Below are 17,591 nucleotides of genomic sequence, written 5' to 3'. Positions count from 1 at the left end.
CCTTATACAATCTGTAGTAGTGAACGGCAACATCATCCAGTCGGACGGCCTCTTTGATATATTTAAGATGAGCCTCAGAAGCTGTCAGTGCGAACTGATCTTTATGCATGTTTGGAATGTGCTTCAGGATGTAGTCCTTCCCTCTCTTGGAAACAACCTGTTGGAATACAATGGGAGCGCAATGAAACATTTGTTGGAGGGATGCAAATACTACCCTCATCCCCCAAACAATGAAAGGATGAGAACCGAAAATAGGCCATGTAAATGGGCTGATTTCCATTAGAAAATTCCCACGCTTATTCTTTTTTGATCATCTGTTATGTGGCCTGGCTGAATCAGCTAATACTAGAAGCTACAGAGTCAGTTTAGCTGTAGTACTCCATATCTAAGAAGAAAAATCACAAGAAATCGGAAAAATATGTTCTCTTGGCTTTAAAATCACCAACAAGGAAAAACCATGCAAACTTGCACAATTTTGTCCACCTCACTGCTTATACTTGCAGAATTATTGGTACCATGAAATGCAGCCACTGTCAGCACATCTTCAGGGTCCGGATCCTACTTAACTCTTCTAAAATTGCAGCCACAGAGTGGGAGGTTCTAAATGTTAATCTGAAGAAAGCAGGGGACTGCGAGGAATTCTCAGAAACATTTCTGGTTTTTGCATAAGAGGCTGATATGAACACTCTACTCAAATGCTTATGAGAAAACAGTTTCACTCAAATATTCATTACAATTCACTGCGACTTCAGCTTTCATCAGACAGTAGTCAAAGCTTTTAGATATCAAAAATATATAGTATCCAGTAGCTGCAGGTTCAAAGAAAGGTGTTGATAAAAGTCTTAGCTGATTTCACGAAGATTATAAAATATGGAAAGAATTATGCAAAGTGAACAAAAAGCATTTTAGTGCTTAAAATGCCCAGGATTTGAAAATTAGAGAATTTTTAGTTTTATTATTGTTTTTATAGTTACTGATGTTTTGTTTCTTCCTATGAATATTTTAAGGAGAATTAAACATGATGAGTTATTATTGGCCAATAATCAAGTTTTGCTGAGAACTCAAGTTACAGATTTTTCTTTCTAGGTTCCTTTTACATGGAGATCAGCTAAATCAGTACTTGTCAACCTTTTTCAGGTCAAAGAACCCCTAGAAAATAATATCTGTAAGGGCAGTGAAGTAGATGATTTTGGTGATCGCAAGGGTTGAGGAAGCTGGTATCTCAGCACCCTGGGTGCCATGACACACTAATGGGAAGCTCTGCTTTAAAGACCAATGGTCATTGAGTACCTGATGATAACTAAGGGAATGTAAATACAGGTTAATTTTGGCCCAACAGACATTGCTATGTAATAGCCTGACATCTTTTGTGGGTTTTCTTGAACAACTGAAGCACTGTCAGCCAGTGAACAAAAGCTTATATTGAGCACCGTGATGTGAAATGCTGAAGAAACAGCAAAGGTTAAGTTTTTGCCTGTCCTTTAGAATATGCTAAGAAATACTTAAATCACTGGGTGCAAGAGACAAACAGAGCATTTGAAAATAAAATACTTATGTTCAGGGTCTTACTGAGCCCAGAGGAGGGGCACTGGGCACCTAGACAGTCTGCCCAGGGAACCACACCTGAGCTGATGAGCAGGAGTAGCCAGGTAAAACAGGGAGGGGGCCTCACCAGCTAAAGGAGCTGCAGACAGAAAGGCCCAATGTGTGAAACACCACAGGAATTGCTGGGTGTTGCTAGAACACAACACACAAGGTGCAGGACAACCAGAAAGGAAGCTGGAAAGGCTGGCAGGGACCACATGCTGGGAAGTTCCTAGGTCATGCTTGGGAGCCTGGGTTTCACTCCGAAGATGAAGGTTTAAATCAGAAGCAAAATCAACTCCTCTGCAAGCTGTGAGTAAAGCCTGAAGCAGGGACAACAGGGACAACTGCAGGAGTGCTGATGAGAGCTGCAGCCTGGGAAACATGAAGAACCACGACGGGGAGGACACGTGGTAATGTTTAGGAAGTTAAGAGCAACAAAAATACAAGCGAATCTTATTTCTTAAGCTGGGTGATGCGGAATCAAGGGCTTATGTTAGAGGATGTTCTCGTTGACTGGATGGGGCAGGGAGAGAGAAGGGTGATAAGAAAGAGCCCCGAGTGACTCAAGTTTCTAGGTGATCAGGTGGATGGCAGTGCCACTGGCTGAGGTTAGGAACACAGAGAATTGAGGTGTGAAGAAGATGAATTTGATTTGGGACATTCTGAGTGTGAGGTGCCTATGGGTAAACAGCTGTCTTACAGACACAGGGGAGAGAAACAGATTCAGGAGGTGCCAGTACATAGGTGGTTGTAAAAAGCATTAATTTGGAGATCTCCTGGGATGTGAGTGACTAAGTGTCAAATGCGGCAGAGAAATTCAGGAAAAGAAGTGAAAGGTGCCCACCGGATGTGGCAATTTAAAGGGCACTGCTGGCTTTAAGGACAGCACCATGAGTGGAGGGGGTGGTGAGGAAAGAAGGCAGATGGATGTGGGTTGAGGATTACACGTCGAAGTAAAGAAGCTAAAAAATCAAATATACATCGTCATTTTTTCAAGAAGCTTTACTGAGAAGGGAAGGCGAGATTGGTAGGTCTTCTTTCCCTCCCTCCTTTCTTCCCTGAGGATGGGGAGGTGTGAAGCAAACAGAGCATGTCCTGACTTAAGAAGAGTTAGTTGGGGTAGAGGCTGAAGATACGGGAGAGAGAGACGTCTCAGCACAGACCTAGAGGAAGAATGGGAAGCGATATCAACAGGGTGGGGATGGAGAAAGGACCTCTGAGACAGTCAGTGCTCAAATAATCTAAGTTTTCTTGCTGAAATAAGGGGGTTGCTCCTCTTTTGAGAGTGAAGGAGATGGTGGTCAGATCAAGCAGTTTACTTATATTTGTTTCCTCAACACAGGAGAAGCTGTGAACTATCTCACCTTTTAAAGAGTAATGTGTTTCTCCCTTGGAAGGGAAAAAATGCTGCTTGAATTAAGAGTACATAAGAAGGTCAAGGCCATGTAAATGCCAAAAGCAGGCTAGCAAATTCCAGGTTCCACCATCTTTAGGATGGATAGCAATCCTCTTCCTCATAACCCATAAGCAGATTGAGCCCATCGAGAGACTGTATGTGGCATGCTCTCAAGTATGGAATGTGTATCTGGGCGTCACGGAGGGTGTACTGGCCATCAAACATCTGGGTTTCCAGTTCTTGTAGCAGCATGACTACCCACACAATGAACTAGAAATGTGCTAGAGAAAACACTTTAGAATTTGAAAACAGTGCCTACCCAAGATGGGAAGTAAGCCTCGGGCTCAAAGTATTTTCCATAGTGCTTATTCCTTTTGAAGTTCCCAAGATCAGCCTGCAGAGCGAAGGCTGCCAGCAGGAAGTAGGCCTCCTCTCGGAGCACACACTGGGAATGAAGAACTTGTTTTCTCAGGTGCCAGTAATAATAGTATCTTGCTGCTCTGTCACTAGGAAAATAAAACAGAACTCACATTTTGATGGAACAATCTAAAGGCATGTAAACAACCCCAATCCTGCTATCCATCTGGTGACAAGAGCTCTTCTGTTCCTGCTCCCTCCTCCCCCCTCCCTCCTCACTCACTGAAAAGGGGGAGGTTGTAGCTAATACCGGATTGCTGCCTAACTGCTGCTTCACCAAGGTTGCAGGGTGTCAGGACCCCAAGTCAGACTACCCAGACTGCAAAAATAACACTTCCTATGGCCAATAGCATTTGATTCATTCAGAGAATGGAAAACAGATCTGAATCATTCCACTCCAATGTGGGATATACTACATTGAACAAGTATTAGAAGCCTAGGCATCTGTTGTCTGTATTAAAATAATTTTGCTACAATAATGCTGCACACATGACATAAATAAGGACAAATCTGAGGAGACAATCCTGGCTTGAATGTTATGCTGTCCTTTTTTGTTTTGATTTTCATCTGAGCACATTACAAATATACTAAGGCCCTTTTCAAAATATTTCTGTTTATATGCCCTACTAGAAAAGAATTTGCCTAACTATGAATAGTCTTTTTTTTCCTCTAAGAATGAATAAGCTGAAAACTCCTTAAGTCTTTTTTTTTTTAATTAAGTGGCTGTTACTTTATGAGTGTGATTTTATAGGCACATGTTGTAAGAATCATGATAGTCGTCACAAATGGAAATATGAATAGTGCACTCATTACAATCCATTGAGGTCAGAAATAAATACAGTCCCCATTAAATACACTGAGTAAGAAGTGCTGATTGGGGAAAAATATGGTCAAGCTCCAAAAAATGTCACAGGCAAACAGGACGCCTCTGTGATCAAAGTAAAAATGCAAGAAAAAAAAGTGTGTGTGTGTGTGTGTGTGTGTGTGTGTGTGTATGTATTTAATGAGTATTTGTCTCCCTATTACTTTAGGTTGAATGTTCACCTGAGATTAATAGCTCATTAGTTGATGATAATAAAAACATATGGGTTTACTTTAACCAAGACTGTGTTTAAAAATGAAAAATTTAAAAATAAAGCATTTATGTAATTTTTTTTTCCCTTATGACTTTTCAGAGCAGTTCTTTTTATAATGTTGAGTACACAGTGTTTGGACTAGCTCATCACTGGGGAAAAGGGCAGAAGTATGGGGATCAATTAAACATTCATTAGTCCCAGGGGGCTAATTAGTGGCTAAATAATATATTTTCCTTCTTTCCAGCACATTCCATTCCAATTAAGTAAACTTAGAAAAAGTTTTATATAAACTGAGAATAACTAGAAAAGTTTCTCTGCTTTAAAAACATTCTTTACGGGCTAATATTTTTTACTTTTTAATTTGCATGTGGCAGTAACATAAATATTAAGAGCAAATCTCAGATACAACCATTAGCCACATGTATCTTTGTCCCTTTTACGTGGGGTTTCTCAAAATTTAAAAATAAATAAGTAAAACACAGAGTTCACATTTCTAGTATTTTCTATCGCCAACAAAATCACCTCTGAAAGTCTTCCAGCACTGAATCCTCCTATACAAATAATAAACTGAGCTCCTAAACTGGGGAATTCTGAGTCTGTATCATGAGCACAGTATTATTCATGCACCTGCCTCCAGAAAAAGAATCAATTACCTGCCCTTGCCAAACTGCATCTAAGATTCTCACAGGATACCTCCACTGAACGTAATCTTAGCTTTAAAGCTACTGCCAAGAACAGAAGCAAGACCCCAAAAGTGAAAAGAAAACCAGGCTATATAAACACACATGCATTTTTATAGGACAGACTTCCTGCTGCTGTTCCACTCCCCACACCACCACCAGAAAAGAATACAATCCATTAACCAACTTTCCACTTTACACGAGTGCTAGTTCTTTCTTAAAGGAAATATCTTTTTGGTGACTGATTTGTTATTGAAAATGTGGAGTAGAGAAAATGTGAGCTGATGAGATTGTTAACATTTTCACTGATAGTCTAACATTATCACTCATTCATTCAACAAACGTTTATTGTCTATTGTACCTCTGTTTTATGGACTGAAAACATTTTTTACTGCGTAAAAAATTTTTTTTAAATCCCTGCTCTTTTATATTCTAGCAGGTGGAGACAAACAATAAACACAAGTACTTTATCTGATATGTATGATGAGTACTGTAGAAAAATAACGGTTCGGAATTTCTCCCTGTCCTCATACCTGATCAATCGGCCATTTTCCACATAGTACTGCACGCGGAAGTGGATGATCATAGGGGGTCCAAACTGGTCAATACCCTAAACAAAGACGTGTAAAAATCAGGCTGTTTTTAGTTACTTTAAAAGTGGGTTTCAAAAACAACAAATACCATTATTTACAAGTTACTTTTTAAACACTGAAAGGTTTGATCTACTTCTAATGAGTAGGGGCTTGCAGCGGGTAGACAGTTGTCTCCGTTGTCCTAGATGGATACCAGGTTTATGCGAAAACGGGAAGTTTTATAACTATATCGGATACTCATTCACTGTAATGCCAATGACAACATACGGGAAGATAAAAATAAATGCCAGTGGAAATTTCTAGCTGAGATCCAGCTCCTCTCTCAGCTCTGTCCCCTGTGGTGACCATTTGCTCCTCATTACAATGTTCTGTTCGTCTGACATTCCACATACCAAATGCTAACATGCTGTTTGTTTATTTAGACCTTCACGTTCCTTACTTTGTAGTTGGCTTTGAAGTAGCCTTCCAGTTTACTCCAAGAATTCTTAAATACAAATTGGAGGATTGAGGATTAGACACTGGGGATTATTACTGATTTGCGAGGGGTGATCTTGAAAACACTAGGTAAATTCCCAGTGAATGCTCCCCTATGCAAATGGAAGGCACTGGTTCAATAAAGTAACAAAATATCAAATGTAAGGATAGTAAAAGTGGATTTTAAAATGACTAATAATTTCTAGACCATCAGTTTTGACAACTATCGTGGCCAAAGATCAGGAACAAATACTTTTTCCATGCTTTTCATTTCAAAACATTATCCCAAGATTACTAAAAGGTTATTATCCAATATTATTTTAGCAGATATTCAAAATCTATTGCTACATGCTATAAGCTATTAATACTTCACTAATGTGATATTTTAGAACTTATCATTCATTTCCCTTTCCCAATATTTACTGTATAAAGTGTTAAGATATTTTTCTAATGTATAATAATTAAAATAAACCTTTTAAAAAAATCAAAAGAATTTTGCTCATAAATGTAATCTCACCCAAGTGACTTCGTATTGTCGTACCTTGCTGGCCTCTTTCTTCCATTCTTTTGGACAATACTTATAAAGCTTTTGTGACAACTCCATATACACATGTTCATTATCTGCACATTAAAAAAAAGAGACAAGGTGATAAAGGATAGATTTTTTTAAAAGAAAAGAAATGGGTTTTTCACAAAAGCCTCCAGATTTGTGAATGTACTCTGAATTCACATATTACCAAGAAAACTCAACAGGATATTAAAAGATAAAAGGTTCTGTGGGATAGACATTAATGATAATCTTTATGAATTATTTTGCTTTTGCAATACAGAACATGTCTCGTTAAAAATATGTTAACATTTAGAAGAAATATTAGAGTCCAACTCTTACTTTTACTTAGTTTCTGGGGTCGTTATAATTTACAGTTTAACTTCCAACACTGTGGGTGTTATTCGGTTTTAGAAAAACATGCTCTTGTTTGGCTCACAGAGAACTCATCTCATAAGTGCAAAGTAATGAAACAGGGCAGAAACACCACCTAATTGTTACGTAAGAAATTAGAAAACATTGATGAGAACCAACCCATTTCCAAGTGAGGAGCCTGACCCATGGGTTTTGTGAAGAATGGTCTTTAAGACCCTTGTGCTTTGTGAAGAGAAGTCTTTTAGACTATTCCTTCTCTGTCTCCTCCACATAAAACAGCATGAAGAAATGATAAAGCATTACTCGCACTGCCTTTGGGATTGACCTTATGGGAAGAGAAGAATCTTATGCAAAACAAGAATGAATGCCAAAATATTTCTTCAAGGGAATGATGTTCTTAAGATGAACAGAAAATAAGACTGCTAAAAAACCCATATAAAAATGATCTAAACATGTGAAAACAAGCTGGTAAAAAATGTAAAAATTTTCTGACTTCCCAAATGGACTCTTTTAAAGAAAGAGATATTTCATATGAAAAGCCTTCCTATCTTGTACAGTTTTCAATCTTTTTTAAAAAAGCTCCTTCCTTTTCCTCTAACCATCACTATGGGGGCATGCTCTTGGAAAGCCCTGGATACAAATATACTCATTCTGGAAGAGAAGTGTGTCTCTTTGACTACTTCAAGGATAACACACTTGACCACGCTGTCACTCATGACTGAATGTTGGAGTTTGACTGGAAAAGCGTCATAAGAGAACAGGAAGGGTAAAGCTACTTTTTGTCTATGAATGGCATATTAAGTCAACCAGTTTGGACGAAACGGGTAAGGAAGAGGTCCCCAAACCAAGAGGACGCTACTAAAATCCACTTATCACGCCAACTAAAACTATCTCCCATCTCTCTTATGTTACCAATTAAACATGAAATGGACAAGATCAGACAACCTTACTGTTGAATCTGATTTGTGTTTGGCTTGAGTTCCTGTCTGAAGAAGCAACATAATGAATAGAACAGACTGTTCACCATAATGGCACATACATATTTTTTTAAACTATCACTGTGTCTCTGCCATCTGACAGTTTGACCAGAGCTTTGTACTTCAGGAATTCTCAAGCACACATCAATCCTGAAAACAGGTGGAACAGTGATTTCCATTTGACCTGAGAGAAAGCTGAAATGGAGAGAAGGCAAGGGATATATCTAAAGCCACATGGCTAGCTAGTGGTAGAACCAAAGTCAGAACCAGGTCATCTGATTCCTGTTCCAATGTTTTTTTGCCATCCTGCAATCTCTCTTTTAAAAAGGACATCTGAAAAACTCTGATTTTGAAACCTAAGGAAGCTGTAAACTGGTTTTATGAGATTGACTTGTTCAACAACAAAGATCAAGAGTCTGGCTGTAGCTGTAGTAAGAAGAATTAACTCTGAGTACAAAATAAAAGTAAGGTTATTTAGAATCTGTAGGGCATCTTATACCCCCAGACCCCTCCTTGAAAGAATGACTGAGGTGTGTACTAGTACAAGGATAGAGCTGAGCATTTGTGTTTTTATTGCTTTCACTACCACAGGAAGAAACTGAAGAGCAAATGGTTGGTTCCTCACTTCCTGCTCCATGCTCTCCGGCCTCTCCAGAGCTGTCTTTTTAGACAACTGGAAACTGCTCACATTTGGAGCTGAACTAGTTGATCAGTTGATCATGATATACTTTCCAACACGGCAGACCTAAGCATTTTATGGTACTAATCAGATCCTCAAGATATCATAAGCCTTTAAATTGAAACCAATTCCAGTAGTATAAAATAATTCATATCCAAATATAAAATATAGATAAATTTCACAAAAAAAGGTCTCCTTGGAAAACTGAGCAAAGGTTTGAAAGGTTTTTGGCATCTAGAAGACTAACTTAGAGAAATCTTAAAATATGATTTGAAAGAAGAACGTTTTAAGGAATGGCTGCACTTAAACCCTGGGAACTTAACTCTAAGGTGTTATTGGCAGAGAAAGCTTATATGGAGCCCTTTGCTTGAAAATCTTTTCCACATAAAGTATACAGAAGAAACTGATCCCATTTCTCCAAGTCATGTGTTCTGACTGGAAAAAAGAGAAGGGGCAAGGAAGGAAAAACAGAAAATAAGAGTAAATTAATAGATCACTTTGTTATACTATATATTCAACAGCAAGAGAACTTGAATAGAGGAAAGTCAGTTTTATTATGTCTAAATGTCTCTTAATGTTAAAAATTATAAAACAAATTAAACTACAAAAACATCCAATTTCCTACTAGCGCCAGCTGCTCCCTGAGTGCAAAGAAACAAAAATCAAGCTTAGTTCATTAAAACATAAAAGAGCAAACACATAAAACCCAGACTCCTAAAGAGGAACAAATTTTTAAGTTCAAACCATAATAAATTCATGACCTAAAATTCTAAACTTGTAAGAAATACAGAACAGTACTCATATTAAAATATGAGTACTAGATTAAAAATCATGATCAGTTTATGGGTATTTTGACAATCATAATACATAACAATATGCTCAACTTAAGTTACAGCTATAAAATGTCATTTCCTCAGGGACAGTTGGCTAACTCCATCAGAGATGGGATTGAGACTTACTTTGTATAACACTGAGTCCAAAGAGGTGACAGTCTTTTAGCCTGAGTAGGTCACACACCTGGACCAGCAACTGGTGACACAGAATTTTAACCTATAGGAAAAAAGACAAAAACAAACACACATTTAAGATAACAATTCAGCCAAGTCCAGACAGTGAGCCACAATCAGGCAATGTAATGCATCCTAAATACATGCCTTGAAGGGACAAGCTGACACTAGCAAAACAACAGTTGGTTTATGGAAATCACTTTAATCTGCAGCTGTGTTTCAATAATAATGATCACAATTCAAATTTCTACAACCTGGTAATAAAGTATCACTGCAATCTTGTACAAGACTCATAAATCTTAGGATACATGGACAAGGCCTTACTCTATAGCCATGGTGCATGATAAATATGTATTTCAGAAGGAACACCAAATAGCCTAATCAGATTATCAAAATTATTAATTTGGCAAGTATCTTTACAAGGAAAGTTTTCCTCTTGATGGTCTAAACAAAATGCTCACATACTGCACAATGAGTGAATACCTAGCTTTTATTTACTTTAATTGACACATCTTGTAAGTACCTAAACCAGGTTCTTCTTCTGAGTCCTAGTATAATTCAAACATAATAAAACCATATTAATTTGGAACTCTGGGGTTAAGTTATTCTGAAAAGTCACATGTTGAACGATAACAGTCTTTAAAAGATACGGTTCTAATGACTTTTCAAATGTTAATGAGTCTGCCTTGTTGAATTCAGAGCCACTAAAGCTTATTAGTGTTGGGATTGACACTGAGAGACCACGTGGGTCAATTTCTTCATCTGATAGAAGTAGAAAAGAAAAGCCAGACAGCTTGCAGTCAAGTAGCTAGTAGTGGCAGAGGCAGCAATTCACACCTTTGCTCATTTTGTATTGCAATATTTTTGTATATGTATATTAATAAAATATGTGCAACATGATAGTTTATCAGTCTAGGTACATATATTATGTGGCATTTCCCCTTGTATTTGTAATATTAACTTGCAACTTCTTTCTTCAACAATGATGACAGTTACAGTTTTAATGATTACAAATTCTAAATTAGTTAACTCTGAATTAATGACTTCTTATCATACCTTAATATGTAACTCAGACTCAGAAAATAAAAACATGTTGAGATCTCTTGACAATTGAAAGCCAAACAATTCAAAATGGTGACAATGGCAACTGGAGTAAGAAAAATAGGTTTACAGATCTTTTCCACATTCACTGTTAAATGGCAAATAATCTGAAGCACCTTATCCACTAGAAAGTGCAAAAAGTATTTATGTAAGGCCAGAGAGTACCACTTAGGCTGTTTTAGAAGTTACAGGAACTCAGTGAAGCTGGGACAGTGTCTTATTTTATATTCAGGATATACAGCAGGCACTCAGTAAATGTCTGATGAACAAAAGCCAGGGATCTGATTTTCCTGTGGGCTCCTCACCTTCCTTCTGTTCCATGACTACAGACTACTCTCTGACCCACTGAGCAGATCATTTAGTAATGTGCCACGTAAGAATTTAGGGAAAACGTATCAATACGCATCCACCAACACCACTGGGGGAATACATTTGCCAATAGGAAATCAGTATCATCTTCGTTCACTAAAAAGACTTTGGATTTGAGTTCTATATTACTGTGATTCCACTTTACAAATAAGCTTAAATAAAGAAAATGATAAAGTAATGGAAAATGTCTAATGTTAAATAAAATTGAATTAGATACTACAAATTTGAGACTTCAGATGTCATATGGTCTAGGACTTCTTTAATCTTTAGTTTTGACTGTATTTTTTTTTTGTACGCGGGCCTCTCACTGCTGTGGCCTCTCCCGCTGCGGAGCACGGGCTCCGGACGCGCAGGCCCAGCAGCCATGGCCCACGGGCCCAGCCGCTCCGCGGCACGTGGGATCCCCCCGGACCGGGGCACGAACCCGCATCCCCTGCATCGGCAGGCGGACCCCCAACCACTGCGCCACCAGGGAAGCCCGACTGTATTTTTAAATGTCATGGGATTTCCCTGGTGGTGCAGCGGTTAAGAATCTGCCTGTCAATGAAGAGGACATGGGTTTGAGCCCTGGTCTGGTAAGATCCCACATGCTGCAGAGCAACTAAGCCCGTGCGCCACAACTACTGAGCCTGTGCTCTAGAGGCCGTGAGCCACAACTACCGAGCCCACGTGCCACAACTACTGAAGCCTGCGTGCCTAGAGCCCGTGCTCCACAACAAGAGAAGCCACCGCAATGAGAAGCCCGCACCACAATGAAGAGTAGCCCCCGCTCGATGCAACTAGAAAAAGCCCACACACAGCAATGAAGACCCAATGCAGCCAAAAATAAATAAATAAATTTTAAAAATATAATAAAAAAATAAAATAAAATGTCATATACAAAGCACTCTGGGTAAAACGTGATAAAACGTTAAAAGAAAAATTCCAAACCACACAGTGTATGCAAAATGAACTATGTTGTAACTTTCTGTAACTACTGTTCAAATAATGCTGTGCATTTCCCCCCGCCCCACATCCTATATAATTATTATTGTTCCGCTAGTTTAAATCAAGTATTTGGAGCCTAACTGATAAAACTCTTTAACAACTATTAAGGAAATAACAATGTTCTTGTTTAAAAACTGTAATTAAGTAAGGCTGTGGCTCTGAAGTCTTACCTGCTGTGAAAACAAACTTGAGTTTTTTGCATTTGCATATTATGAGTCTTTAAGGCTACATCTTAGCTGATTGTGAAATTTTTCAAGTTCTTTAATCTTCAGGAGCAATGGGAACTTTAAAAAGTGCCATAGAGTATGAGGTATTAAGAATAAGAATGAAAGCATTATCTAAAAATATACTCTATATGGAACTTTCTAATAAAAACAGCATTTGATTCTCAATGTCAATGGTTTGATATTGAGCAAGAATGTTTAAAATATGCTCCAGAAAAAGAACTGTTCACTCTCTTCTCAGTGAAGAGGTGTAACCTCTTACCCATAATTTATATCACTCAAAAATTTTGTGGCTCCTACATTTACCATCATTTGATTTCCAAAAATTTCCAAGTTCCCATATTTATTACCTGATGATTAAAATCATTTAGAACAGTCCCTATTAGTTCAACTCATGCAGAATTAAAAATTACCAAAACACTAAATTTACCCCACATGCAGAAAGGCAACATTCTATCAACTACATTTGTCAGGGAACAAACTTTCTTTGTTTAAAAAAAATGTTTAGAAATGATTTTAAAAATGAGACCATTAATGAAACAGTTTTGTTACAGTTAATTTGTTCTACCACAACTCTACAAATATCAGCTGCTATTTTCCAAAGACAAAAATAACACTTTGTAGAACACGACAGGCCTTTGGCAGCCCTGAGTTGGCTTTCTAGCGAGGAGGGAACTCCATACTACTTAACCCAGTTCCTCCTCCCCCTCCTTTGGTCCAACAGCTTGCTTGCTAATGAGGAGTCGGGACATGGCAGGGCCGTCTATGGACCCTGGAATAAGAACAGGTCTACGTGGGATTCAGACTCCACAGCTGAGTTTCATTAACAGTGAGACCACAGCTCAAAGAAATGAAAACAAGTGCTACTCTATTAAGTGCTCATTCACTGAGCAATTCCCAGGTACCAGGCACTGCAATAAGCATTTATGCATGTTATGTCTTTATATCCTCACAATGTCCCTGTGAGGAGAGTAAGATTATCTCCACTTTATAGAAGAGGAAACTGAAGCCAAAAAACTAACTTGCCCAAGGTTCCAGAGTAAATTGTGAAGTTCAGATTTCCACCTACATCCCCCATCCTACCCTAGACTTACTAAATCAGCATCTCCAAGGAGTGGAGTCCAATAGTCTGGGTATTTAACAAGCTCTCCAGGTAATTCTGATGGACATCAAGTTGTAAAATCACTGATCTACAGGAACGAATGGACTAGCTATCTGCCAGTCTGTTCTCTGTAATTATCTTCCTCAGCTAAGATTTTAGTACAAATTAATTTCTTAGAAAATTATAGTCAGCTCCTAGTATTCCTCATGAAGTCAGATTAGCCTTCCTTCTAACTTACCTAAGATCAGTAAGATTTTGTCCCATATCCTGTATATGTGCATACACACACATGAACACATGTATACACATTCCACCAGGTGAAAAGACAGAAGTGGAATGGAGAGAAGTTTCTTAAGTGCTTATGCTTATATTTATGTATATTTAAAAAATTTAATTGATCTTTTTATATAACTGTATAAAAGAATCCAAATAGCATATTCATGTATACATGAATACATTTTGATATATTCTGACAGTGCCCATACTGACAAAGAATGACAATGTTGCCAAAAATAACAGCCTATCACTTCACAAAACCAAAACAACTTCAGGTACCCTGAGTAGAAATGTGGCTAATCAATAGAAATTCTGCCTAATGGATTGATAAAGTTCATTCAATAGGCAGGTTTGATGCTCAGACAATTGCTGTGAGCAAAAACAAGGTTACATTAGTAAATCTGTGAAGAAACTGTGGTGACTGACAGAATAAAACCAAAATAATTATGGTAATAAGCAGAACCTTTTCCTATTTAAACTTTTAATGGAGCTATTTAAATGTCATATAGCTTCATTATAACATTTAGAAATATTCTTTTATACAGCAATTGGGTTAAAAATATAGTTGCAAAGAAAACTATAGCAAAGAAAACTAATTCAAGGCATGCACTAAGGCAATTTTTCCCTTAATTCCATCAGAATACAATCAGTGAAAGAATATGAAAGTTGATAACAGGGAGAGGGGTTGAAAAATGCTAGGCATGATTGTGGTTACATAAAACTGTTTGGCAGTCTCTACCAAAGCTGAACATATGTGTACTTCATGATTCACAATCCACTGTTGGGTATAAGCTCAGAAATGTATACATATGTGCATATACATAAAATGTTCCAAATAGTTTCATTTGTAATAGCCCCAAACTTAAAATAACCCAATATCCATCAATAATAGTTGGAAAAGAAACTGGACATATTCCTACAATGAAATATTATACAATAATGAAAACGGAATTACTGTCACATGTGATAGAATGGATGACTTTCACAGGCCAAATGTTGAGTACATAAAATATACCCAGTTATAAAAGTGAGCATATCACATAATTTTAGCTGTATGAAGTTCAGAAACAAGAAAATTACTCCATGGTGATAGAGGTGGGAATAGTCATTACCCTTGGGTGGAGACTACTGACTAGGCGGGATCACAAAAGATCTTTCTGGGGTACTAGAAATCTACTATATCTCAAGCTGGATGATGGTTACATGGATGTATACACTTGTAAAAATTCACTGAGCTGCTCACTTAAGATTCCTATACTTCGCTGTAAGTAAATTATAAGCCAACTTTAAAAGTAAAAAATACAAAAAAGTATCATACTCCTCAATGTCCAGGTTAACTGAAAGAGTTAACTCTGACTCATGAACCATAAGCAACAGTTTAGTACTCAAATACACAGCCTATTCTTGAAATTGGCTAGACTTAGGCTACAGGTTACTATTAAAACAATGATCAAGCGCGTGTTAAAAAGCTAGCAATTATGTATTGCCATTTCACGTGTGTAGGTGACAACTCAAAAGTATTTAAAAAGCAAACTCAGATATCCGTAAAAATTCTATTTCAATAAAGGTTTTAAAATAGCAAAGTGTTCATGTTTCTATAATATAATAACCAAAATTCTCTTATTTTACCAGACAAGAGAATGCTGAAAGCAGCTGAACTTAAGCCATAATTCAAAGTTTATACCTGTGTAGACCACTTTAATACCCCAATTCTCCCACATTATTAATGGTCTCATTCTGTAATGATTTCATCCTTAGCCAAGTCATAATTTGAATGTGGTCACTGGTGGGAACATCATCATTTAGACATTTCTAAAGTGGGATCTACTCACATTTATGATGATGTTCAGAGATTCATCGTTGGGAAGGAAAATACACACACTCCGGCGGTCTTGCATGACTCTGTTGTTATGGAAGTTCAATTTGTTCATTGTGTTGTGGGCTCTCTAGTGATCAGGGCTGGGCTCCGAGTCCTCGGCAATTCCTCTGGTTCCGAGCACTCCAAAGCCAAACTCTGCTCCTCATCACACGCCCTACAGAAGAAGCATCATGACGTTCGACTACGTGGGTTTCATAGCTGTAAAAAAAGCCCAAAAGGAGGCTGTGAATAAAGGTGGTAAGGTTGGTGAGGAGAGAGAGGAGGAGAGAGACGAGGAGAGGAGCAGCAGCACGACTGGTCTCGTTGGCACAGGTACAGCATGTCTCACAGCGAGGGCTCCCTCGCTTAATCAATGAGAATGCACAGAAACGTACTCTGTGCTTTGCCCGCTATCAAGTGTTTTAAAACTTTCAGGGACTTCCCTGGGGGTCCAGTGGTAAAGAATCCGCCTTCCAACGCAGGGGATGCAGATTCGATTCCTGGTCAGGGAACTAAGGTCCCATATGCCGCAGGGCAACTAAGCTCGCACGCCACAACTACTGAGCTCACACGCCTCAATGAGAGAGCCCGCATACTGCAAACTACAGAGTCCACGTGCACTGGAGCCGGCGTGCCTCAACTACAGAGCCCACGCACCCTGGAGCCGGCATGCCAGAGCTAGAGAGAGAAAACCTGCAGGACACAACTAGAGAGAAGGCTGAGCGCCATAATGAAAGACCCCAAATGTCTCAGTGAAGATCCCGTGCGCTGCAACTAAGACCCAACGCAACCAAAAAAAAAAAAAATAAGGAAAATAAATAACTATTAAAAAAAAACTTTCATTCAGTCATGAATTAAACATAAACCCTCTACATTTAAGGCAGTACTGTGTACTACAGGGCTCACAGAAGCAGAAGCCTGCCTTTGAGAAGTTTCCAGTCTCACATGGGAGAAAATGAAGGGTTCTGGAATAAACAAAATGACAAAATTGCAACAACAACAAAATTATCAATCTCTTTCTTTTTTTCTTCCATTACAATCAAACTCAAATAAATGTCCTGGCTCTTACATTATATTCCTTCTTCAACCACTGAGGTCTGGCTTCCACTTCCTTCTCTTCACCAGTATGGCTTTGCTACAGGAAGCCAGTGATCTCTAGACCATCAAGAGAATCCACAGGATTCATTTTGATTGATCTCTCTATGTACAACACTTACTGAGGTTGTTAAGCCCTCTTTACAAGTTTTTTCTTCCTGAGTTTTTATGGTGCTGCTCTCTCTTCTGATTCTCTAACCTGACAATGCAAACTTAATTTTTCTATATGTTATTTCACCAACCAGTTAATACATAGAAATAACATGACTGTATAAACTATATTTGTATACCATGGATTTTGGATACCTCTCATATGTAATCAGTTTATTAAACCATGTCATTTTATTTTTTAACTTCTCTCAGATTTTCAGTGTATAGAATTTTGTTTGCAAGTAATGAAGACTTTATCTCCAATTTTCAGTAATCACACTTTTATTTCTGTTTCATGTCTCACTGCACTGGCAAGACCCTGAAGAATAATTTTAAAACAATGGTGGATATTTCCTATATTTAATGAATGTGTCTAGTGTTTCATATATTATTGCTAATATAACACTATTCAACCAAGGTATGTTAAGACTATTTGTCTGTCAAACCATTAGTAATTATTTATATTGTTCCTTTCCAGCTACTTTTGTAGGATATGTAGGAATTTCCAGGCAGAAAGTATAACCATACAGTTTTAATAGAAGAGCTATTATCACTGCTGACATGAATGAAACCATACATGAGGCTTATTTGCTTAAGGTTCAATTTCCATCATCAGCAGGA

At 38.0% G+C, this 17,591-nt stretch overlaps 1 protein-coding gene across 2 annotated transcripts in view; it reads right to left on the bottom strand.

The window, feature by feature from the left end:
• FRMD6 (FERM domain containing 6) overlaps positions 1 to 15,946 on the bottom strand; it is a 35,346-nt gene extending 19,400 nt beyond the window's left edge. The window contains exons 1-6 of one of the 2 annotated variants that reach the window (XM_007445952.1): positions 15,700 to 15,946; positions 9,761 to 9,851; positions 6,765 to 6,844; positions 5,690 to 5,766; positions 3,303 to 3,489; positions 2 to 157 (exon numbers count right to left, since the gene is read on the bottom strand). In XM_007445952.1, coding sequence (XP_007446014.1) covers positions 2 to 157; positions 3,303 to 3,489; positions 5,690 to 5,766; positions 6,765 to 6,844; positions 9,761 to 9,851; positions 15,700 to 15,798 — 690 coding nt within the window. In that variant the 5' untranslated portion in view covers positions 15,799 to 15,946. Of the gene's footprint in view, position 1; positions 158 to 3,302; positions 3,490 to 5,689; positions 5,767 to 6,740; positions 6,845 to 9,760; positions 9,852 to 15,699 lie in introns of both variants that reach the window. The other variant, XM_007445951.1, reaches the window with a different exon arrangement.
• Positions 15,947 to 17,591: the final 1,645 nt, after the last annotated feature.

Source organism: Lipotes vexillifer, unplaced genomic scaffold (genome assembly GCF_000442215.2).
Source record: "Lipotes vexillifer unplaced genomic scaffold, Lipotes_vexillifer_v1.1 scaffold43, whole genome shotgun sequence".
Lineage (NCBI taxonomy): Eukaryota > Metazoa > Chordata > Mammalia > Artiodactyla > Lipotidae > Lipotes > Lipotes vexillifer.
This window is presented reverse-complemented; position numbering and strand designations above follow the sequence as displayed.